The sequence below is a fragment of the Pseudopipra pipra genome, chromosome 2 (assembly GCF_036250125.1).
Source record: "Pseudopipra pipra isolate bDixPip1 chromosome 2, bDixPip1.hap1, whole genome shotgun sequence".
Taxonomy (NCBI): Eukaryota; Metazoa; Chordata; class Aves; order Passeriformes; family Pipridae; genus Pseudopipra; species Pseudopipra pipra.
Genome location: NC_087550.1, coordinates 116557818 through 116583119, shown reverse-complemented (window position 1 = coordinate 116583119; position 25302 = coordinate 116557818). Strand labels below are relative to the sequence as shown.

Genomic DNA, 25302 nt, shown 5'->3' with positions numbered 1-25302 from the left:
CACTGCCTGAATTCCTACATACTCCACCACTTGACAGCAGAATTCCAGCCTCTAGTTTCTTATGGTTGCACATCATGCCATTATTAATATCTGTTAATGGCATTTAAATCCCCTGTTTACCAGGGATTTTGCTTTTGCTGAGGTGCTCTCTGGGAATTTGAGGCAGGCAGAGTTTTGGTGGTAAAACATTCACCCCGTGGTTGTTTCCCCCAGGGAAAAGGGAAGGAAGTTAAGCTGGCATCAGTTGTGGGATGTCCCTGCAGGTGATGCTGAGCTACAGGTGTATTGAGATATATAATTCCTGGGGGAAGTATCCCTGGGAATAGGGACACAGAAGAATGATATCCAAGGGTTATTACATTAACCTCTCTGGTGTGGCAGTGACTTCCCTTTCACTGCTGCTGTTTGCATCCAGCTCTGGGAATCCCATATAAATCCCAGGACGGTACCAACAGCACAGGCTTTACATCCACACTCCTCCTCCCTCTTTTCAAAGCACCCGATTTCCCCTGCTCAAATCAGCACTGTCTGTGCTTTCTGCAACGAGGAAACAACAGTAAAAAGGCTCTGGAGCAAACCCAGGACAAGTCATTAAAGTGTTGTGGCTAAACTCTGGTGGTCAGGGCTTTCAGCTGCTGCAGCTCAGTGTGTTACAACCATAGCATGAATTTATCTCAGATGAGTTTCAGGCTCCCTTTCTCCAACAGGAAAGGGGTGATCAATAACGTTTACTTTTCATCCCTCTTCCTCTTTCCTTAGCATTATGCAACCACTCATAGCCTTATTTATTTAGGAAATAAGGCCTTTAGGGGACTTTGATCAGCCTGGCTGAAGTTTCTTCAAAGATTAACTGACTTCTTTAGAAGTAACTCAGTTCCTCTTAGGCAGGTATTTGCTCACCACGTAACTGGGTGTCGAGTGCTCTGTAGTTATAAAGTTTGCTGGGCTCAGCTGTGGATTTCCTTAACACTCTCTGCTGACATCACTGAGTCTCCTCTCAGACTCTTTTATTTTTTTTCCCCTCTCTTTCTCCCTCCCTCCCTCTCCTCCCTCCCTCTCTCCAGTTTCTTTATTCAGGTAATTCCAACTCAGGCTTATTGCAACTTGTTTTTTGACTGACAGCGAGGGAAGGGAGACTCTCTGAGGAGTTTGATTTCTGTTGGTTTTTTTGGCTTTTTTTTTTTTTTTTAAACCTGCACACACGCTTTATTGAAAAACCATCCAACCTCTTATAAAAAAGGACTGTTTGACTTGACATGACGATAACATCTAGTAAGGAACCTGAACACTGCTCTTTTACAGGTAAGAGGTATTTGTCAAAAATGCATAAATGCTTAGCAGTGCTTTGGAAGCTGCGAGGAACTGGAAGCTGAGGAGTAGGTGCTTTCCCTGTCTTGCTTTTATTTTACTGGTTTAAGGATTTAAAAACTGTGTGTAAAAGCAAAAATGTTTATAAGACTGTGCCTCCTCGTGAACTTTGGGGTACAGGCAGTTGAGCGACAGAGCAAAAGCTGTCACGGTTTGGTCTTCTCACTGATGCAAGTTACTGAATGGGAGGTTTGTGGCTGGTATTTTTATATATATTTATATGTTTATACGTCTTTGTAACTGTTTTCCTGCCAGAAAGTTTTCCTTGTAGGAGCCTACAGTGATTTATGGGGTGTTAGAAGAACAACTTTCAGGCAGCTCTTGCTCTTTTTCGAGTTCAGAAACCGGTTTTCATTGGCGTAGTGGGAAAACTTGCCTAGGACTTTGTCCTGCCCCTGTTACCTGTCTGTATGAAAAAAGAGAGTGCAAGTTTTCCGTGGCAGGTATAAAGAATGTGAACATGCCTGGGTTGGAGAACTTTTGCCTGTGTCTTCATACCACTTGTTTACGGCGGGTTTGGCTTTTCCTCGCTAATCAAAATCTAAGATTGAGGTGAAAATCCTCCTCTCCTTCAGTGCAGCTTGTTTTTGCCTCCCTTTTCATTTTAACTTTGGGATCCTGCTGTAATGAGATTTACAGATAAGTTCTTTTTTTGATCCATGGCGTGCTGGTTGTAAAAAAAGAACAAAGTTGGCTTTCCTTTGTGAACAAGGAGTATCTACATTACTTTTTAACTGACCTTGATCCCTGCCTTGCCTTTGGCCATATTGCATTTAAAGGTATTTTAGGGTCTTTCTGATCACTGTGTACCTGTCTGCCAAGTCTGTGTTTTCCTGTGATATCGTTACCTGTGATATATTTTATTTGATTTTTGATTGAAGGGGAAAGGAGGCAATTTGCTGCTAAAGAAATGTCTTCTTTATTTCCTTGCTTGTAAAATGTCACTATGCTCTCTGCACTCTCTAATAACCAACTTATGGGAGGGAGGAAGCAAGGCTGGAATGTAACATAGTGCTGGTTGTACAGTACAAACTGGCATTGCTTTTCAAAAGCAGAGTGTAGACCAGACCAAAAACTTCCCCAAGAATTCCATCCCAGCAAATGAGGCATGGCCTGGAGACAAAAACAGCAGCAGATGACTTGGGCTTCAGTCTTCCAACACACATACAATAATTCAGCCCTGTTACTTTTTATAGAATTTCAAATGAAAACAAATAGTTCTTTTTCACCCTGGCTCCCCCATGCAACAAAGCAAACAAGCCATCAGCCCTGATGGCAGCTGAATTTTTTATTTGTCCAGATTTCATTAAAGAAGTCTGGAATATTATTCCTGCCTCTTCTCCTGTTTCCCTCTCCTAAGACACAGAGTTCCTAGAGACAGGCTGTATTCTTTGGGAACAGGTAGAGACCAAAGCTGTGAGGGACCAAGAAAAACAGGAGTGTAACTTCTTTGCAGGCTGAACCTCAGAACGTTTTGAAACAAATTTTGCTTTACTGTGCTTCCAGGAAAAACAAAGCAGATTTTGGGATGATGTCTTTTTGGTTTATTTGTTTGTTTGTTTTAATGGAGGGAAAGGTTTTTACCTTATAGATAATAATGGGTATGAAAATTAGTAAAAATTATTGGTTGAGGTATCAAACAGTTAAAATCAACCTTGTCAGTCCAAACTGATTCACTAAATGGGAATATTTGAAAGATATCTTCCTGCTGAGCTGTCCTTCACCCCTTGGGATGAGAGAGCATTCATGAATGACTTGAATGAGTTACTACAGACTAGAATATCTTTTTAGCCTTCAGTGTGTCTGTTAATATGGCAAATAGCTTGGTAAAAATCATGTGCATAATGCTGGAGTAAACAGGGCACTGCTGGAAAAAGTAGCTCCCTGAGTTCTGTGTTGGCTGTGCATGAATTGAAATGCCCATTCATTCCATACCTGTCTATCCTCAAAGGTGTGAAATGCTCATGGAGAACAGCCAAAACCACTGGACACAGAACTAACCAGAGCATCCTAAGCATGAGATTGTCTTTGTGTGACTGGCACACTCTGAGGCTCACAGCAATCCGAGGTCGTGGTCAGGCAGGAAGGGAGCAAACAAAGACCTCAATGCTCCAGGTGTCATCATCCTTCACTGGAAAAATATTGCTTGGACATAAAGAGGGGAAGGGCATTTTTGGGATAACACATCTGCAGGTATTTACACCCATTGGGGTGTTTGGCAAATTTCCTCTTCCAGCAGAGCCTTTTGCAAACCTTCACCTGCCCCTGGGGAAAGGCTGAGAGTGAACTGCTGGGACAGGGGTTGGACCCAGCAGGTGTCTCAGGGAGGTACCATCACTTTGTGCAGATTTCTTCTGGCTGCAGAACACCCTTGGAGACGTTTTCCATTCTCTGGGGGAGCCTTACAAGCTTTGAGACACCAAGGCTGGAGAATCCTTACTGAGGAGACCCGGTTGACTTCCCAGGTGTTGGTGGTGAGCACCTGATCATTTCTGATCTGTTCCAAGCCTATTCCCTCCCTGCTCTGTGTCTGGTGAGGTATGAGTCATAGAATCATAGAATCAGCCAGGTTGGAAAAGACCTCTGAGATCATCAAGTCCAACCCTGGATCCAACCCCGCTGTGGTTCCCAGCCCATGGCACTGATGCCACATCCAGTCTCACCTTAAACACCTCCAGGGACGGAGAATCCACCACTTCCCTGGGCAGCCCATTCCAATGGCTGATTACTCTCCCTGTAAAGAATTTTTTCCTAATATCCAACCTAAACCTCCCCTGGCAGAGCTTAAGACCGAGCTCTCTTGTCTTGCTGATGGCTGCCTGGGAAAAGAGACCAACACCCCCCCGGCTCCCCCCTCCTGTCAGGGAGTTGGAGAGAGTGAGGAGGTCTCCCCTGAGCCTCCTCTTCTCCAGGCTGAGCCCCCCCAGCTCCCTCAGCCTCTCCTCACAGCACTTGTGCTCCAGTCCCTTCCCCAGCCTTGTTGCTCTCCTCTGGACCTGCTCCAGGACCTCAATGTCCTTCCTGAGCTGAGGGCCCAGAGCTGGACACTCCTGCCTTTCTGTGGCCTTTGATTAAGAAATTCCTTCTCCCACTTGGTTCAAATTTGACCTTGGGGGCATGTGCATTTTACCTGGTGCTTAAGGTGGAGGGGAAGCCTGAAGCTTGAGTTTGGTACCTTTTGAAACCACACTTGACTCCTTTCTGGTTTGCTTTCCTCATGGGGGTTTTGTCAGCTGGATTTGTCTGTGCTTAGAGAGCCACCTTCTCTTTGTAACTCAAAAGAGTCAAATAAGTTTTGACTGGAACAGTAGTATGCCCTGATTAGATTAATTTAATCTCCATTGCTTTGACTCAGGTGTTTCACTGTAGGTTAGGTCACAGTTTGCAGGACACCTCTCTGGTTTTACATTATGCACTTTTCCTTATCTACAGTTAGCACTTTTGCATTGAGACTATATGATAAAAATGTTTATCTGTGTAATATATTCCCATAATCTGTAGTGAAGTGCACTGACTTACATGGCTTAAAAGGTATATTGTCAGCATGAACTCATGAAGAGAAAAGGATAAAAATACATTAGGATCAAAATTTCCCCTTTTTCTCACTGGAATTACAGTCTGACAAAAACATATAATAAAATTGATATAAATAAATAAAATGAAATAAAATAGTCAGAATAAGTAGAATAAAATAGCCAGAATAAGTAGAATAAAATGGATGTTCACAACATTTTGACCAGTAAATAAATTCTTCCTACTTAAATGATTTTAATTTCACACAATATCTTCCAAGGAAAATATCAACCAGAAAAATGCTCCTGAGACTTTCTGACCTTGTCTCTAAAGTTCCCTCAAAGTGCTCCCTTGCTTTCTGCTCAGCAATAATCCCACTCCAGGCTGCCTGTCCTTACTCCTGGGAACTTCCACTCCAGCTGTCCTTTTCTGAACCCCTTCCAGCCTCTCACCCAAGCAAACAGGCCTCAGTTTCCTGCTGCCTTATCCAGAAATAATGTTTCCTGAAAGTTTCCTTCCTCAAACACTTCGACACCAAACCTATCAACAGTCCCCTCTCTCCGCCACAAACAGCCAAACCACAGCCCCGTGCTGCAGGAATGGATAAAAGGATGGGGGGAAGACAAGAAAAGATGTGCTTTCTGGGATTTTCAGAGCAAGGATGTGCTTCATTCACTCAAAGGTACATCAGGATAGGGAGGGAGGTGTTTGAGTGATGCAAAGCACTTGCAGTTCTGATTCGTTTTCTCATGCAAATGACAAAACGTTCTCATAAAAATAGGATGTAAAGAGCCAAAACTTTTTAAGGCGACATTTTATGTTATGCCCATGTTGAGTTTGGTTTACTGGCAGACTTGGTGGCCTCTGTGGCATGTGGTGTTTGGTCTCTTGACTGTTCCCAGCTTACTGCTTCTGAATCAAACCTCCTTTTTCCTTAAGATTAGGCTAAGAGTCACTTGTTACGAGGGACTCTGTTTATGGGTTATGAATTAACGCGGTGGACGTCAGCCCAGGGGTGCTGAATGTCCATTCCTTGCTGTGGAATGTGCTGAAAAGGGGCTGAAAGCTCCTGTCAAGGCACAAAAGGGTCAGAGTGGAATGGCCTGCGGTGCAAAATGCTTCCATGGGACCAGAGGTGACTGAACACAGCAAGGGCAGGTGTGGGAGAGCCAACAGGGCTATTTTAATCTGCGTATAATGGACAAACAGAAGGGTCCAGGTCTGGTTCTTGCTCATACTGTGGCCCTTCCATGGTGCTGGGGGAGATGTGGAGGCCAGATGTGGCTTTTCAGCATCACATCACGGGCTCCAGGTCGTGGTCTGTTTGTTTTCATCTGTGGGAACAGAATTCAACAAGAAAAACCCGTAGAATTATGCCTGTACTTCAGTTAGTTTTAGTCTAAAGCTCCATCATACTGCTAGAAATCTTAATAATAGATTTTTTTTTCCTCATACCTTTGGTCTTCTTGAGCTAATTATGCTAAATTACTTAAGGCCACAACCCTCACTCCCTGTCCTCAGGACGGGTAACAACATTACTGGTGCTTCAGCACAAGTTTTGAGGAATTCCTGGTCCTTGAAGTTCATTCCTACTCTGCTCTGTAGCTGCAGTTTAAAAAAAGCTCCAGCTGACTACCCACAAAACCAAACCCCAACACAAAACAAAACAAAGCAAAAGGCCCCAAGCCCCCAAAACAACCAAAAACTTCCCCCAAAACCCCAAAAAATCAAAGCCAAATAAAATTTAAAAAAAACCAACAAGACCAAAACACCACCACCACCACCACAACAACCAAAAAAACCCAAAACATGCACTGAACCTTAAATATATATTTTTGGAACGAAGATGTATAAAATTTAGCATTGATTTCTTCTCTTGTCAGAGTAAAAAAAGCTGTCACTTGATTGTGACCCAAAATAATATTTACTGGTGGTAAATCTCCCTCCTCTTTGTAAGGTCTCAGGTAACAGGAAAACAAATTCCTATTTTAAGAAAATTTCTTAGTGTTTATGTGCAGAATTCCCAAAAGACTCATTTCAGTGGAGCAATCCCACTGATTTATCCTCCTACTGCACCTTGGTGGAGGATTCTGCCTTTGCAGAAGTATTTGTGGTTGGCAAACAGTGAAAATGTGAAAGGAGACACCATGTCTTTAAATGATCTTTAAATCTAAGTGATCTTAAGAAATTTAGTTGTTAACCACCCAAGATGTCACATAAAGACTGACAATGTCACAGAGGTCAATAATAATCTTTTTTTCTCACTAGAAACTTTGATTTAAGCATGTTTCTCTATGAGCTCAAAATTAACAGTGAAATCAGCAAAAAAACCTGGGAGAACAACCAAAATCCTCATTCCTCAGATTCAAAAGAGGTGATTCTGTGACCGTGGATGATCACAAGCCTTCAGTCATGATGAATCCTTATTTTGGGGAGGGACATGGTGACAGTTTCCATGTTGATGACACAGACAAGCAATCTGACCTGTGGCAGGGAATGTCTTGGGCAAGAACCTGTAAAAGAGAGCAGACTTACCCCACATCTTATTTTAGATTCCTAGGTAGGTTGTTTTTATACAAAAAGTTTGTTCATCACCTTCAGTGATGTATAATTTGCATTCTTTTACACTAACTAAACTATATGTGTGATGGAAGGAGTGCATCTAGTTATGTAATCCTACATTGGATTCCTCTTGGTACAGCATTTTCTATGGGATTTAACCCGAAAAGCTTCAGCAGTACGAGTCAAAGTAGGATATTCCAACTTAAAATATGCACCTGTTCTACTTAATTTACATGTGTCAACCTCATGCTCCCAGGAATAGCGGGGTTACCCCCACGTGCACCAGAACAGATGATTTTCATGCAATAAATAAACTTGGCACCTTTCAAAAGCACTGGCCTGGTTATAGAGGCGCAAGGAAAAGATGATTTCAGCTGTTTAGAAGTTTGACATCTGGTCTCAGGCCATCAGATGGGCACCTCCAGGGATTAGGGGAAGAGGCAGACTCACCGTGTGGAGGTGTCCAGCTCTCTCCACTGACTCTGCCTTGGAGGATTAGCTCAGAGTAGGCAGAAACCTTTTAGGGAACTAACCTGAACAGGGAGGAATTTCAACCTACTGAATCCCATAACTGGCCTCTCAGTGCAGAACTGCTGTCTCAGAGTGAGGTTTTCAGATGCCTGGTATTCCCAGGCGACTTTTAAGGAAAGCATATCTCCAAATTTCTTTTAGACAGGACTCACCTGGGCTCATCCCACACCCTGGGCAGCAGGGCAGGGGGGAATTCTGCCTCTCTGCTCCTCTCTGGTGAGACCCCCCCCTGCAGAGCTGCTCCAGCCCTGGGGAACAGCACAGCAAGGACATGGAGCTGCTGGAGAGAGTCCAGAGCAGGCACCAAGAGGATCCCAGGGCTGGAGCAGCTCTGCTGGGAGGAAAGGCTGGGAAGGTTGTGATTGTTCAGCCTGGAGAAGAGAAGTTTTTGGGGTGACCTGATTGTCTACTGTCCCTTCAGTCCTTGAAGGGAGCCTATGAGGAAGATGGAGGAGGATTATTTCCAAGGGCCTGGAGCGACAGGCCAAGTGGGAATGGCCTCAAATTGACGAGAGAGTAGGCAAGATATTAGGAAGGAATTTTTTCCTCTGAGGATGGTGAGGTCCTAGCAGATTAATAAAGAAAGGGAAAACTTTAAATCTTCTCTAAATTATTTCAGATCTAACGGCAAGTGATGCATGGTGGGACACACAGGAGGAACTTGCTGGATGGGGAGATGTTTGTTGAAGTTGTGATGTGTCTCAAACCAGGTGTACTTTCAGGATGCGGTGAAAAGGGGAATTTCACGTGTGTATAATAGGAAGGTGTTGTGGAATGGCATAAGAGAATTGTAAAACAGGGAGGGAGTAAAAAACTGCCAGGGACTGATTTGGTGAGAAAGAGGAATGAGACGCCAACAAAGAGCAGAAGAAAGCAGAGCTATGGGGGCCAGGGCTGTGAGCTTCAGGGGTATAAAGGAATGAAAGAGGCGTTTGAATTAATGAAGGGGAAAATAAAATGGTCGAAAAAGCAGACAGGAAAGAAGATTTTTACCCTGGAAGTCTGAGGGATTTGGCCATGGGACAGATGAGAAGGACTCTGAGCAGGAGGTGCACTGGGAAACGGTTAATTAATAAATTGAAGCTCTGGACTTGCAGAAAAGGCAGATTTTGGAGATGCTGTGGCAGCAAGCTGCCTACAGACGAGTCATGCAGCAAGTGGAAGTGCTTTTTAGAAAGAAAGTGCTTTTCCTTTGGGAAAGGCTGGGCTTGACAACGAGTCACCAGAACTGGGAATGAAGTTTTCTGCTTTGTCTTTAAGGTGCCACCTGACTGGTGGAGTGACAGTCTCTGGACTTTCAGAAATGTCACTTATCTTAACCCCATCTGAAATGTGCTGCTGCAATTTGAGATAGTCAGGGTCCTGCTCAGCTACTTTTTGCAACCACTTATCTTTAGCAATTACCTACAAAATACCAATTCCTTTCAACAGCACTAAAATAGAACATAAACAGCACTAAAACAACATAGAAAGGTCTGCTAGTTACACATTTCCCATCAAGGGTGGTTTTCTATGAAAATGGAGGCTTGATTAAATTAAATATTACAGGAAAAATACAGAGGGTTAGAGATCAAAAAGGTTGATATTTTTTCCACTAAAAAAATGATCTCTTGTGGGCGATGTACTTGATTTCCTCATAGCCCAGTTATTCTTTGTGCCTTGGACTCCTCAGCCAGGCTGTATTTCCACTGATGGATCGAGCCTTGTTACAGAAAGTAATTGGGGAACGGTGGTATTTCTTATTCCCATAAATCAGGCTGCTTGGAAAACATCAAAGTGACTCGTGAAATTCATGGCATCTGTAAAACTTACCAAAAAAAAAAAAGAAAAAGACGAGGAAGAAGTTGCTGAATGTTGTAGAACCTTAAAAATAAATTCGCGGCGTTTTCTGGACGCCGTCGGAAAAATCTCCTCGGCAGAGCAGGAACAATGTTCTATTCAGTCTAATCACCCCAGTGATCAAAGCTAGACCTTCCCAAGCTCCCAACTGCACAAGATTGCAGGGATGACATGGGATCATAAAGGAACAGCCATAAAGATAAGGTGTGTGTAAATAAACAGGCAAAACAGCCCCCTTTGAGCATAAGGAAACGCAGCAACTTTGAAAAACAGCATGAGATTTTCTCTTGTTGGGGGCCCATCATCTCTGTTTTTATGGAGATTCCCAAGAAACTGTAAGACAAAGAGAAATGATGAGGGAATTGCACAGTTATGTCCCCAAATCCCAACAAATCCCAGGACAGGCTCTGTTCTCCAAGTGTCACTTGTCACCAAACCAGGAAACTCGTGTGGCCTCTACAGCTCCAGAAGGCTCAGATGGTTCATCCAAAAAGCTTTATGGACTGAAAATGCAGGTTTGGATGGAAGATCTAATGAATCCATGGGAATTTGGTGGGGCAGCTCAGACTGAAAAAGCCTTGAAAACAAACTTGAAGGGTAAAAAAATTTTCCATGTTGACTTTGTGGAAGCGAAAATGTCGCGATCGGTCGCTTCGAGGCACGTTTTGTTCCTCACCTGATTTAAATTAGACCCACGCATATATCTCTGGAAACATCAAAGCAAAATGAAAGGTTTGGTTTTGGTTTGAACTAACAGCCAGAATTACCCTTGTTGTTTTTTGGGGTTTTTTTAATTTTGCCAGAAAGAAAAAGTTGAAACTTTTTTTTTTTTTGCCTTTTTTTTTTTTTTTTTTTTTTTTTTTTTTTTTTTGCTTTTGTTTTGTTTGTTTTGATATTTCTGGTTTGGCCAGAAAAATCCCAAAATATTGATGTGCACCAGTACATTCTTGCTATTTCCTCCCTTTCAGAAGCCACAGTCTCTGCAGCAGACTGAGGGGTCTGTGTCATGGAAATTGGCAGGGATCAAGCAATTTGGGAGAGCAATGAGGAAAAACAAATATTCTTTTCCCTCTGATTCCTTAGGAGTTTATCTGGAAGACACACAATCCTGGGCTGTGTGACCTCCCAATCAAGAAACTCAGGAAACAGCTTCTTCTTAAAAATATATATATTATTATTCTGATTTTTGCATATGTGTGAGAGTGACAACAAGCTTCTGCACAGTGTGAGCATTTTGCTGATGGAAAGGATAAATAATTAACCCAGCACATTTTAATTTCCATCACCTAAGAGGGAAGGGACACAAACCAGCCCAGGGCTCTAAATCCATGGGCTAATTTCAGCTTAACTTGGCAGGTGAACAGAGGCTTCAGAAATTATGTCCCAACAAGCTCCACGAAACTGGGGAGCTCTGGAAGTCAGAGAGGATTTATTAATTCCCTCACTGAGAAGAGGAAATCAAGGGGGACCGGCCTTAACAAGACATCAGAGAATCCCCACAGAGGCAAGGGCAAGGAAAAGGGTTTGGATGGAATTTTTGTGTTGTTACAGCCCTGGGGGTCACCCTGGAGGTGCCAGAACAGGAGGGAACAGCATTTTGGTGGCTCTTTCCTCAAGTCCTGAGGGCTTCTGCCACCCCATGAGCCACACAGCAACCCTGTGGGAGGGAAGGTGGAATTCCTGCAGCCTTCCCTCTGCCAGGCTGCTCTGGGGAGCAACAGGAGCCCTTTGTTCCTGTCCACCACCTCTCACACAGTCCAAGGCCAGGTTGGATGGAGCTTGGAGCAACCTGGTCCCGTGGAAGGTGTCCCTGCCCATGGCAAGGGGGTGGAACTGGATGATTTTTAAGGTCCCTTCCAACCCAAACCATTCTGTGATTCTATGAAGCTGCTGGCAGCCTAAAATACCCTGTTAAAGGGAGCAGGGAGTGACACAGCTGAAAACTGTAATTTCCACTTAAAACTCCCCAATGATTCTCCCCATTAATCTTTGATTTTCTTCCATTCCTCTCCTAAAATACCAATGCACTCAGGAGTGCTAAGTAGTTCCCATAAAAAGAATGGAATTCTACCAACCAGAAGTTTTTGCTTTTTAATTATTAATTTTTAAATCTCCTTAGCACTCCACAGTTGCAGCTCAGAGTCCCAAGCAAAGCACTGGGGCTTGGACCCCGTGGACCTCAGGAACAGAGAGTTCTCATGGACAACACTGGGATTCTTTCCTGTTCCCGCTCTGAAATAACAGGTATAACTAAATTCCTCCTCCTGCTCCAGGGGGTTCTCCCCTTAAAGTGTGCAGAAGCAGAAAAAAGGGCATTTTTCCATTTGTTGCAAGGAGAGCCTGAAAGATTGGCACACAAGTGAGCCACGTCCTGGAATTTGGGTGGGTCTAGGAAAAAGCACAGACCTCAGTGGAAAACATATATAGGGGTGTGTGTGTATGTGTGAGAAAAAGCCTTTTAAACCTTAAATTAACCACATCCATGGATTGGTCAGGAACAAAAGAAAAAAAAAAAAAAAAGGAGAAAAGTGCCCTGAAATAAAACCCTTGGGCAGCACTGAGGATAAGCAACCCTACACCAACTGGGAAGTGCCACTGGTGGTTTTAGTTCATCCCTGATCACCTCAAAGAGGCAGGTGGAAGGCCCTGGTTTATATATTACTCCAGAATTTAGTGGGTTTTAGGACCCCCCATGACCATTTCTGTCCTTCCTGGGGCTGTGGCCACTATCCATGAGGCTGGTGAAGAGACAGTGCTTGGGTGGGACAGGATTAGGGCCAGGGATGGAGAAGAGGATGGGGACAAGCTGTGTAAGGGCACATAAATATTTGCCTGTGAGACACCACATGCCCTGATTTTGTTGGGCGCCGCTGAATTTTCTTTCCAGCATTTAAAAGTTTTAACGCTCTGTTTTTGTTAAGTAGCTCCCAGACATTTGTTTGAGATGAAGCTGAGTTTGATCTCTGTTTATCAGACCTGGACAATCAAGGGAAATGGTGCTTCATGCAATTTGTAGTGCAGAGAAAACAGTAGGAATGGACATTTTTGAAGCTGTTGTGTCCCTCAAAGAGAATACTGGCCCCACTCTCTAATTCACAGTAGAGTAATTCATTATAAAAAATAAGTTATCTACATATGTCCCTGCTGTGCCAGCAGCATCACCTGTGCTTTGCCTAAGAGAGAAAGACATTCACTGTAAAAATAACTCAGATTTGGGTGAGGGAAGTGGATTTTTCCTCTCCCATTTAGCTAGGGTGGAAGAAGAGTTGCTTTTTGAAAACATTTTGCACAGCATGAACTTGTTCACACAGGCAGGGCAATTCTTCATAACCAAATAACTTCCCGAGGAAAATCAGCTTGTAACAAGTTTTAAGATGAAGCCACGACAAACCCATCCTTCTCCCTTGGAAATGTGCTTTGTAGGATTGCAAAGATCACCAGTCCAAACTCACTGCTGTGTCCTGGCCATGCAGAGAAGACAAAAATTTGGCTTATTTAGCATTTAGCTCTGTATTTATCATTACTCTACCTGCGTGAAGCACAAATCAGCTGCACCACACAGGTAAGAGAGACCCAGAAACTCTCAGAGGAAAAGCTTTACTACTGTAACAACATCCATCTTCCTGCTGGGTCAGGGTGTGCTGTTTTAGATTTGATTCTTTCTACATTAGAAATAGATGAACAGAAGATTACCAATATTCAGACCTTGAAAGAAAATTATTTTTTTCCCTTGACAGCTTCCTGGCCTTTTGCAACCCTACCATTACTTTCAATACTATTGAGGTTTTTAGATATTTCAAAGGTCTAGGGATTTAATTTTTTTTTTTTTTTTTTTTTTTTTTTTGGTGGAAGCTTCTTTTCATAGCCTGGTATTTCAGCTTTGAGATGTGGCTGCACAGGAATGGAAAATCAGGAGCACGTTTCTCTCTGCAGTGTTTGTGAATATGCACACACAGAGGGATATTTGTGGGGGACTAAAGCCATTCTTCATGGGTCCGTGGTGTGGGCTAAAGGAGAGCTGTGATTTATGGGAAATGTGGAGGGAACACATCCAAAATTGTGCCTGACACCCCGGAGGGAGCCTCACCCCCCAGCCACACCTACCCCGAGCTCTGAGAGCCCTGGTGTGCAATGACTAATTAAAGAACAAACCCCAACTTGACTGGGATGCAGGGTGATGAATTGACATCACAAAGGGTAATTAAAAAGGGTAATTAACTGTATTTATACCACAGGGTTGGCACAAAAGCGGGAGGTGATGCCCCTGAGACAAGGCTGGTGCTGGGACCTGGTGCCTGATGTGGGGTTTGAGGGTTCAGGGGATTTGTTGCCCAAGAAAATAGAGGCACAAACCACTCTGAAAGGCCTGGAATATCCCACTGCTGCCTGATAAATATCTTTCATCTCCCAGCTGTGGGAGCTGAGAAAGAGGGAGAAGAAGTAGCCCTGGGGAAGACAAGTTGCAGCTGTTTTAGCCAGATTTTGTGAACTGCAGCGAAGTGCTAACTTTTCTCCCTGCCTCTTGCATAACCATGACTAGGCACTGCTATTCATTTCCAGCCACCTGCTGACAATTTAAATTAAAAATCTAGAGGAAGTGTCTAGTTTGGGGTTTCTTTGCTTGCTTGTTTTTAACCAAAACCAGATTTTTCTTAGACCGAGAAATGAATTTTGGAGGGGAAAAAAAAAAGCAAACAAACAAGAAAAGAAACCGGGGAAGTTTTCTGTCCCACTAACACTTGTTCAGGTCTGAAGCAAAAGCAGCAGATTTCAAATCAGCTGGAGGTTGGCAAATCAGTGGCTCTGAGTTTAACTTTATTATTATTATTATTATTATTACTACTACTACTATTATTCAGTGGCAGAGTAGGTGTCTGCCAGATTATGAAGTGATGGGTGAGTTCTGGGAAGGTTAAAAACAGGATGCTGTCATTTACCTGCTGTGAAATAAAGGAAAGCAAGGACACAGCCAACCTCCAGTGAGCAGGGGCTGACAGTCCCAACAAGATTATCATGGAATAATGGCATTGTTTGGGTTGGAAGGGATCTTAAAAATCATCCAGTTCCAACCCCTCAGCTTTCCTCTAGACCAGGATACTCAGGGCTCCACTCAACCTGTCCTTGGACACTTCCAGGGATCCAAGGGCAGCCACAGCTTCTCTGGGCAACCTGTGCCAGGGCCTCACCACCCTTCCCAATATTTAGACTCAAACTTCTATCCTTCAACTTAAGGGCATTCTCCCTTTTCCTGTCATTCCATGTGCAAAGTCCCTCTCCAGCCACCTTTTAGGCACTGGGAAGCTATTTTGAGGTGTTCCTTAGGCATTCCCAGTCACAGGTTTGTTCTCTGGTGACCTGGGAGGGGATTCCCCTCCCTGTGAACTTTGTGAGACTCAACAACCTGAGCAGTAAATGCCTTCAGACTCATTATTTTCCATATTGGTACCTCATGAAGCTGCCACCATGTGACTAAAACACCAGAAGGAAACACAGTTGTCCCTCTCTTGGGTACAGAAACACGAAACTCTTGGCACATGAGCTGGGGCAGGCAGATTATAGACAGGTGACTTATACCAGGCAGCACATAAAGAGCCATAAAGCGAGGTAAAACATGGCTTTTGAGGCAAAAAAACTCAACCCTCTTGAGCCCCAGCCCTGAAATCAGAGACAGGAGCAGCAGTGCAGCCTCTCTGGTTGGAGTTGTGTTCTGGAGAGGTGGCCTGTCCAGGCTCTGGGATGGGGAAGGCAGCAGGAGCTGTGTGAAAACACACTCCCACAGCAATTGGAGCAGCTGGCTGGCAAAGGGCCTGCTCCCAAAAAAGGAATTAAGTACTTAAGCAGGACTTAGGTAGGCCTTAGTTGACTAAGTGGAAAAGTATTCTGCAGAAAATCCCTGCCCAGCTCGTGTTCCGTGCTGGAATGTGTACAGGTGCCTTCCTTTCTGACCCTCATTCTGCTGGATGCCCAAGAGCTCCGTGTTTGGGCTTGTCACAGAACACCCTGCACAACACCAAAGGGATTGTTTTATCTCATGGCCAAGTAAGGAGAGCCAAAAATGAGGCATTTCTTGGCTTGCCTTCAGTCTTCTCCCAATATATCCCCTGATCTTCTTCTCCACCTCCCTCCTGCAGAGCAAGGCTCCCTGATCCATGTGGCTGCTGCCTCTTGTGTTCCCAAATCTGATCATTGGAGGAGGTGGAGGTGAGGCTCCTCCCCAAGTCTGAGGCTTTGTTCCCAAATTTCCACCCTTGCAAGGGAGTTCACTGATAAGGAACTGGGAAGATGGGGAGGAGAGACCTTGCACTTCCTAATGAAGCTGCATCACTGCATGGATGAGGATTTATAAGGCCAGAAAGCAGGAAGGCTTTGACATTACTCTATGAATGGGATGTTGTGGTGCTCATGGAGAGTGAGACCTTCAGTCTCTGCACCAAAACATGCTGATGTGTTCACACTCTGTGTTCCTGAAGGAAAAGACACCAAAACTGCCTGAACACAGAGGCAGAAACATCTCCAGGCATTTTTTCTTGGCTTTCATTTTGGAAATGGCTGTTTTGTTTTGACTGACACATTAAAGTGTGTTCACCTGTGATCAGCCTCGAGGAAAACTTCAGCCCAAAGGGGTGAAGTTCTGCAAAATTTGAAATCATTGAAAATAAGAGTCCTCCCTGCCCATGGCAGAAGGGTTGGAACTAGATGATCTTTGAAGTCCCTTCCAACCCAAACCATTCTGTGGTTCTGATTTTATGATATAATGGAGAGGTCAGGAATAGGTGCTGTGACCCTACACTGAGATATTTGTTGAACATAAACCAGTAATCTTGTGAGAAACAGCTCTGCTGCCACCACTACACACTTGTCTGGTGGTGGTGTAAGCAAAACTAGTTTGGATCTTTGGATTCACAGAGGGTGGGAAAGAGGAGAAGAACAGGATGCAAAGCAAAATGGGGAAAAACAGGATAATGAGAGATACTGTTGTGGAAAAGAGAAAGACCTCAGGGAGAAGGAAGGACAGGATTTAGCTACTGAAAGCCCCCACAGATATCCTGGCAGGGAAGAGTGAAGAAATTGTGGCAGTGACTGCAAAACAGGACAACATTAGGCTTTAAGCTCTCTGAAGGTCTAGTCCTGGCTTTATATAGGGAAAAGACATCACTGCCATCCTCCCTTAGCTCCGTTCCTTCTCTGAGGTGTTGCTGAGATGTTTAATGTTCCCACAACAGGCCCAAGATGTAACTGAAAGTGGAAGTGCAGGGTATGAGCTTGCTAAGCTTCATGCAACAATAAATGTCCCTTTCAGCCTTGCAGAGCAGTTCTGGCATCCAGTTTCCCAGAAACGGAGAGGACAGGATTTCAGGAGTCTGTTTAGACTTGCCCAGGTAGAAAGAGCCAGGCATGGTTTGCACAGAAGGAATGAGGAAAGGGTGAGAGGGTGGGAAGAGCATCACAGCACGGGCAGGTTTAAAATGTTTAACTGTGCTCCCAAGGTGTTTGAAAAGAGTTTGAAGCAACAATACACCAGCAAGGGAGACGTTCAGAAGGATTTCATGTTGCCTGCCCTGCTGAAGAAAAGACATTTGTTAAAATAAAAAAGCAGGGGAGGTTTCTGGGGAACCTATTTTTTTTATTTATTTTTTTTTCCAACAGTGTTGTGTAAACCATATTACTGAACACAAAAAGGAGAGTTTCAGAAAGTGAGGGGTTTATTTACTTCTTCCTGGAAGAAGCCTTTGGTGTCCTTGAAGGTTCCTGGACTGAAGGTTGTGCATGGCCAAGTCCCCTGTTTGTCCACAGAGCTCAGGGTGGATGCTGGAGGGCAGGTTTTTGGAAGGGTGGATGCTCACTTGTGGTGTGTCAGCTGCTCAGACACTTGCAGGATGTGCTTTTTCTCCACTTGGAGGCCTGATCCAGAGATCTGGAAAATCACTGGGAGCTTCTCCATCGGCTTTGAGTCATCTTTTGCCTTCTCTCTGCCTTCTTGGTTGTTTTCCTGTTTCTTCACATCAGTGTAGCTTCCAAGGCTCCTCTGTGTAAATAAATAGTTACTGCAAAGCTTTGCACCCTACCCTGGGGAACCACAAGATTCCCATACAAATATCCCCAAGAAAGGGATATTTGTACACCACAAGACTTCTCCAGCTTTAATTATTCTTCCATGCCCAGATATCAGGAGGGACGAAGATGGATTTGGGTTTTCACTTCCTTTAACGCTGCTCTGCAAAGAGTTGTTGCCCTGGCAAAGCATCCTTTTGCTCCCTCTGCTTCCCTCCCTCTGCCCCTGCTCCCTTTGTATTCCACAACTCAGCCAGGGAGCAGGATTTTGCCTGTTGACAGTTGTACAGCATAACCTGGTGCTCAGCCCAGGGGGAGGAGAGGAGGATGTTCATGCTAGGCAGAGCACTGAGAATTCAGGAGGGACTTTTGTAACCTGCTGAACCACAGCAGACCTAGGAAAGATCTGAAGATTATGCAGTTCTTTTCCATGTTTTCTTTCCTCACCCCTGCTCTCTCTCTTTTTTTCTTGTTTTTTTTTCCTTTTTTTTTTTTTCTTGCTAACGATTTTTGCCAGTTGAAAAAACAGTTCAAGTTGTGCCCCCGTCTCAGAGTGGCAGTGAAGCATGCCTGAGGATTTGCTCCAGTGGCAAAGCAGATCTGATTGGGAAAAAAAGCAAACAGCAGAGGCCATTCGAGCAAGTCATGCTCCTGAACCCTTTCAGTCAGTGGTGGCTGCCAAAAGAGGTCTTGCACAAGCAAATCTGGCTTCATGCAGGAGGAACATTTTTGCATGTATGCAAGCTGGCTCTGACTCCCTGATAATGTGGTCTCTGGAAGCAGTGTTAATGTGCTTCTTAGATCCCTGGCTGCTGGAATTACCTTAATATCAAGGTATTCATGGTTTGGTATGTAGCTCTATGTTTTATTGACTTTGTCTGCACTGAACTCCCTAACGAGCATATGCTCTGCTGGGGAGTCACCTCTGGCTGTTCCAAAGGGCTGGTGAGGAAAGGAGGTAATTCATAGGGCATTAGAATGCTAAACAAGTCTGAGATGATTGTATTTTCTTCCCTCTTGAAGTATGTTTCCTTAACTGTACTTCAAATCACTTTTATTTACAGCTACACTTTGATTTACAGTAACAAAAAAATAATTTATCAGTGTAAAATCAGCTAGGGAACAGACAGTAGGTGTTCTTTTAATTTAAAAATGGATGTTATATTATTATTCAGCCTTGTTTGCTTATATTAGCTTACTGTGCTAGACATGCTTTATGATTTAGAGTGACTATAAACCAAACAAACCCAAGTGTTTTGGCAGAGGTGCTGGGCTTGGCTGTCAGGGTAAAGAGTCTAAGGTCCCTCTATAAAATATAAGATGGGAAATAGCAATGCAGGTGTTGTAACATGTTTTTTTTACACACAGAGACACTCATGAATCATTTATTGCGGGATATAGGACTGGTCGCTTCACTCAGGAAGCATGGGGAAGTGGGGGTAGGGGAAAATTCTCCTCTGAAGCCCTTATATTTTTTTTTTCCATGGATGGTTTCATAAGAGTTTCTCCCCCTGCCAGTGGTAAGGGAGGGGAGCAGGGGCAGCACTGCCACTGTGACAGATCCTCCTCTCTTCCCATATCAGTGGGAAGGGAAGGGAAGCATTTCTGCAGGGAAAGGAAACCAAGATGAATTTCCCCGGGGAGGAAAAGAGTACTAGAGGAATTCAGGATCACACAGGAAAAAGTGATGCAAGAGGGGAAAAAAAAGAAAAAAGAAAAAGAAGGAAGCAAATCAACATAAAAAAAATACCCAATGACCAAAAAAAGCACCAGAAATTGGCTGGGATCCATTTCAGGAAATCTCTGTAAAGCTCAGTAACTTTGTCACATAGAGAAATCCAAATGATGGGAGGACGCAGAGGATGATGGGGGAGCTCTGATCCAGCCTCTTTCATCTATATTAGACTCCAAAATGCTCCACCACGCTGACCTCACACATGGAGATCAACATTACACACAGGGACAGCAGGGAGGGACAGAGAGAAATTGTGACTTGTGAATTGAAACACAGCCTGGAGTGTGACAGACACACCAAAGCTTCTCCTCTCAGGTTAAACCTGAAAGGGCAAGTTTTGCAGCTGTCCCCCTCTGTGCTGGTGTAGCCCTGGGAAGACACTCTGCCCTGCAACTCCCTCACTGCCTCCCATCTTCTGTGGGGGGGAACTCTTCTGCCACGGCATTTTGGTGTCATATCTGTGGTATCAGGTGTCCTCCAGCAGGTCTGGGAATGTGGCAGGATGCAGTGGCAGGATTTGCTCCATTTGGGGCTCCTGGACAGGGAACAACGTGTTCCAGGGCAAAGAAGAGACAGGGGCAAGAGACACTCTTAGCAGGCCCTTGCGTGGGTTGAACCTTGTTCTTTACTGTGAGGGGGGTGAGGCACTGGAACAAGTTGCCCAGAGAAGCTGTGGCTGCCCCATCCTTGGAAATGTTCAAGGCTGGGCAGGGCTTGGAGCAACCTGGGAGAGTGGAAGGTGTCCCCTGCCCATGGCAGGGGGTGGAACTGGATAATTTTTGAGGTCCCTTCCAACCCAAACCATTCTATAACTGTGGTTATTCCCACCTCACTCTGGCTGCTCCGGGTGACATCTGGTCGTGTCACCCATCTCCCAGATGTGAGGAGCCCTTGTGAGGATCTCTCATCAGTGTGTGGACCCCGCTGGTGCTGCAAATGAAGAGTGTGGTGCTTGTTTTACCAAGCTTGGCACACGGTGGAAGTATCTGAGTGGTAGAACTGCTGTTCCCACCCTATCCACTGCATCCCAAACACATATTCCGACCACTTGTGCAGTAAACAGTGTCTCTGGAGCCCTGTCCCTGCCCCCCCAGCTGGAGCCCACCAGCAGGAGCCCCGAGGAGGGAGGTGGAGCCTTGGTTGTCTCCATCCCTGTGGAGGAGGAGCTGGCAGCCCTGGGGAGTTGCTCCCAGGAGCAGGAGTCCAGGTAGGCTGAGCAAGGGGGTGGGATGGGGATGTGTGTCCAGCACTGGATGAGAGAGGCCAGCTATCCCCTGGCCTGGAACTTTGTGGCAGGGAAACTTGTTCTGGCGATGTGGAATTCATGGCTGAGGGGAACTGTGCTTGAGAGGGAGAAGTGAACTTATTTCAGGACAAAGTTTTCCATATGTTTTTCATCCATGTCTTATCCAGGGTGAGGCTTGGTGTGGGGAACGGAGCCTCTTCCTTAAGCATTTCCCTGACAGGTTTCCCACTGCAGGTTGCACGTATTTATTGCACACTGGCAGCAGTGTTTGACTCTGGGTTTGCCTAAAGAGCAGTTGCATGCACAGCCCTTCCCACCCCCTGCCCTCCCACCCCAACCCCCATCCCAGCCCCCCCGTTTCCTCCCGTTGTTCTTTTTCGGATCACTTGAAGGTTTTTTCCTGTTTATTATCCGGACATGCTGTGCACTGTGTGTTGTTTGACTGTCACATAAGGAATCTCCTACTGGGATCATGGATGCATTCCTTTCTTTTATATATATATATATATATATATATATATATATATATATATATATATATATATATACACACATGGCAATGGTTCCTTAGCTATGGAAGAGAAATGCTGGTGATTAAACCAAAACTGGAAGGAGTTACAGTTGTTAATGGGAGCTAAGTTTAATTACCCTTTCCCAGAAAACCTGCAACATGGTGATGATATAGTCCCAAACAAAAATTCTCCTTAATTGACATAACAGGAAAGTAACTTCAGTGAGCAATTATGCTGATGTCCTGGGCTGGCACATGTGTGTGCCACAAATATATCTTGTACTTCCTGCAAAATTCTTTTAAGTAGCTATAAGGAAGACATTATTTTTTTCCTTTTTTCTTTTTTTTTTTTTTCAGTGGCTCACGAGAACTAATCACTTACTTGAGGCTCTTTTTGAGGAAAACAATGGAACAAAACAATGCCTTTTTGTAAGACCTGCCAAAGCACAAAGGATGCATGGGATGTTTTTTTTCTTTGTTGCTTTTGTCAGCAGGAAGTTTTGTTGTTGGAAACGACTATAACATGCACTGTCCTTGCTCTACGTAATCGCTGTCTGGTCCTGCAAGCCGGGTCTTGTCAAGCTGCCTCATCCAACTGGCACAGGCACCGCTCTGCTTCACTCTGTGGGCTTTGCTCAGCCCGGAGTGTCCTCACACTTAACGCTCCATCCGGGCTGATGCACAATAAACAAACTTCAGGACTCGGGTGGTCCAATGATTGCTGGGTTTGAGCAGGTCAGGGCCCACCTTCAGAACGCTGACTTTATGAATTGCCTCCTTTTTATGTTTGTTTTTTTTTTCTTTTTTAGCTTAAAGTCGCGGTGCTGTGCAGCGCAAGCGGCTTCAAAGGGTCGCATTCAGGTGTAAATGCTCCTTTCCAAAGCTCGACTTTGATGTGCTCAGGTCTGCTTTGTTTCCCTCTAGGTTAGTTGTAGGTTCGTGTAACAAAAGAGCCAGATCCGACTGAGTAAATCACTTGTGGAAGTTAATTGTTCACAGTGAAAGCTGGTCTGGCTCATTCTGCCTCCGTCGCAGGAAGAGACAGAGGTGGTGCTGGATCTGCTCTCTAAACCCAGCCTTGACGCGATTTTAACTCTGATCAGATGTCTCTCTTCAGGGCGTTAAAGAAAACCTGCTCACTAATCAAAAAGAGCCTCTTCTCTAGAGAAACGTAAGGAAAAAAAAATTATTTAATGCCTTTTACAGAAATAAAGGACTAATGCAAAAGTTCAGCTCTGTCGAATTTCTTTTGCAGACTGTCATAAACAGAAACCTTTACTTCTCCACGCTTGGCAGTCACCAGAATCAAAGAATGATTTTTTTTTTTCTTCCTGGATTACCAAAAAAAAAAAAAAAAAAAAAAAAAAAAAATCAAATTATTTGCAATGTCAGATACTGTATGATGCTAACTCTGCACTCCAGCTGTTTTTATTCACTGTGTGCTGTGTTTAGATCGTGTTTGTGCCTTCGCTCCATCAAATGGTTTTTAAGGATCAGCTGTGGGCTTCGGCTTGGTTGAGTAACAGTCTTCTTTTGCTTTCTCCTCAGGACTGAAGCAGTGAGAATGGAAACCACGAAGATCAACATGTCCCGTGTCCCTCTGGTGAACGGAGGCATCGACTCTGCCATGCTCAAGGCGCACAAGCCCCGGGTGATGTCCAAAAGCGGCCACAGCAACGTGCGCATCGACAAAGTCGACGGCATTTACCTGCTCTACCTCCAGGACCTGTGGACTACAGTGATAGACATGAAGTGGAGGTACAAACTCACCTTGTTTGCTGCTACTTTTGTCATGACCTGGTTCCTCTTCGGGGTTATCTACTACGCCATCGCGTTCCTCCACGGCGATTTGGAGATGAGCAAGTTCCCCCCGAAGCGCGAGCCGTGCGTCAAGAACGTGGACTCTCTGACTGGGGCTTTCCTCTTCTCCCTGGAGTCACAGACAACCATTGGCTATGGGTTCCGTTTCATTACAGAGGAGTGTCCCCACGCCATCTTCTTGCTCGTGGCCCAGCTGGTCATCACCACCCTGATTGAAATCTTCATCACAGGTACCTTTCTGGCCAAAATCGCGAGACCTAAAAAAAGGGCAGAGACCATTAAATTCAGCCACTGTGCCGTCATTACTAAGCACAACGGAGAACTTTGCCTGGTGATCAGAGTGGCAAACATGAGGAAGAGCCTCCTGATACAGTGTCAGCTGTCTGGGAAGCTCCTCCAGACATACGAAACCAAAGAAGGGGAGAGGATCCTGCTGAACCAAGCCAGTGTCAAATTCAACGTCGACTCCTCCTCGGAGAGTCCGTTTCTCATTTTGCCTTTAACCTTCTACCACATTTTGGATGAGAGCAGCCCCTTGAGAGACCTGACACCTCAGAATCTCAAGGAGAAGGACTTTGAGCTCGTGGTGCTCCTGAATGCCACGGTGGAGTCCACCAGTGCTGTCTGCCAGAGCAGGACTTCCTACATCCCCGAGGAGATCCACTGGGGCTACGAGTTCGTGCCTGTGGTTTCCCTCTCTCCAAATGGAAAGTACGTTGCGGATTTCAGCCAGTTCGAGAAGATCAGGAGGAGCACAGATGCTACTTTTTACAGCATGGACTCTGAAAAGCAAAAACTAGAGGAGAAATACAGGCAGGAGGATCAGATGGAGAGGGAACTGAGAACAATGTTGTTACAGCAGAGCAATGTTTGATTGAATGGACAAACTATTCTGATTAATCCTTTTTGCAAACTGAAAAAAGACCCATACTCTGTGCTGTATGTCTGCCATGAAACCAGCAGGGGAGTCCTTTTTTAGCTTTGGTGCACAGTAAATCAATCCCTTTGGCCGAGTGGTTAATCAATTATTTTTTAATTAGGCAGGATTTCTCTGTGCACCATCACGACTTAGCAAAGTCGCATTTATGCTAAGTCTGTGCCTTCTGCCACCACTAAAAGCAGACACAACACTTTCCTTTTGGAAAGTGAAACTGGATGCACTGTGCTGGTTCCTCCAAATATTTATTTGTCGTGGTTTTACTGTGAACATGCACTCGCAGAGGCGGCACACAGCACTGCTCCTTTAAAATACCTATATTTAAAATGTATATTCTTGTACCAGGCATTGCCTCCCGGGGGATTCCCGGCACTGAAAGTAAGTTGAGCGGAAGAGAAAAGCGGTTGGATGTGGGAAGAGCCTGCAGGGAGGGGTTAAAATCCTTAAATCTTGAAGGAGGGTGACAGAGTAGTGCTGGGTGGAGAGGAAGAGAACTCGCTCTCTGTCTCTGCTGCTCAGAGCTTGTTTTGTGATTGTTTTATGATCACTCACTTTTTTAACCTTGCTAATGCCTGATTTATATATAATAGCAAAACATGAGGGAGATAAGGGCAAGATGCACAGAATCACAACAGTGATCAACTAAGGTTACAGCTGGCTTTGAGACACCTGTTTTTTATCCAGTGTAAATAGTTTGTAGCAGCAGCATAACAATACAGTTCTACAGATTGCTTGCTTTGCTATGGACCATATTTAATTCTGGTTAAAAGAAAGCTGTGTAACGTCTGTAGACAATATTTACTGTTTTTTTTTCTGGCAACCATAAAGGACAAGCATTCCTTTCATCCATTTCATTTTTTTTGGTCTAACTAAAACCATTCCATTAATAAAGGAATTAAATTCGAGCAGTTCCTGATGTCTTTGTGGCGTGGGGAGAGGGTGTAGAACCTCAGAGGTGCTGAAAGGGTGCTTGGTGCAGGTATTTGCATGTGACACAAAGCCTGGGGACCCTGCAGGTCACCTGCAGTGGTCACATTGCAGGTGGAAAACCAGGGAGCAGTGGTGTCCATGTAGTAAGTCTGTTATATATGGGTCAGCTTTTTAAAGGGACTTTGAAATTATTTCTGGCTCATATCACTTTGGCAGCTTTCTGAGTTCTAGAGATTTTTCTCCCCTAAAGCTTTGGA

The 25302-nt window shown here is 44.6% G+C and overlaps 1 protein-coding gene across 6 annotated transcripts; it reads left to right on the top strand.

Moving 5' to 3' along the window:
* Window positions 1-873: 873 nt before the first annotated feature.
* Window positions 874-25020, top strand: KCNJ15 (potassium inwardly rectifying channel subfamily J member 15). Of its 6 annotated transcripts, XM_064647053.1 has the most exons (3): window positions 874-1302; window positions 11933-12057; window positions 22906-25020. In XM_064647053.1, the coding sequence occupies exon 3, from the start codon at window positions 22922-22924 to the stop codon at window positions 24050-24052; it is 1131 nt and encodes a 376-aa protein (XP_064503123.1). In that variant the 5' UTR covers window positions 874-1302; window positions 11933-12057; window positions 22906-22921; the 3' UTR covers window positions 24053-25020. The 6 variants fall into 6 exon arrangements, with proteins under 6 accessions (XP_064503123.1, XP_064503122.1, XP_064503124.1 ...); XM_064647052.1 differs by lacking the exon at window positions 11933-12057 and having other exon boundaries at window positions 875-1302; XM_064647054.1 differs by lacking the exons at window positions 874-1302; window positions 11933-12057 and adding an exon at window positions 18383-18699.
* The last annotated feature ends 282 nt before the right edge of the window (window positions 25021-25302 follow it).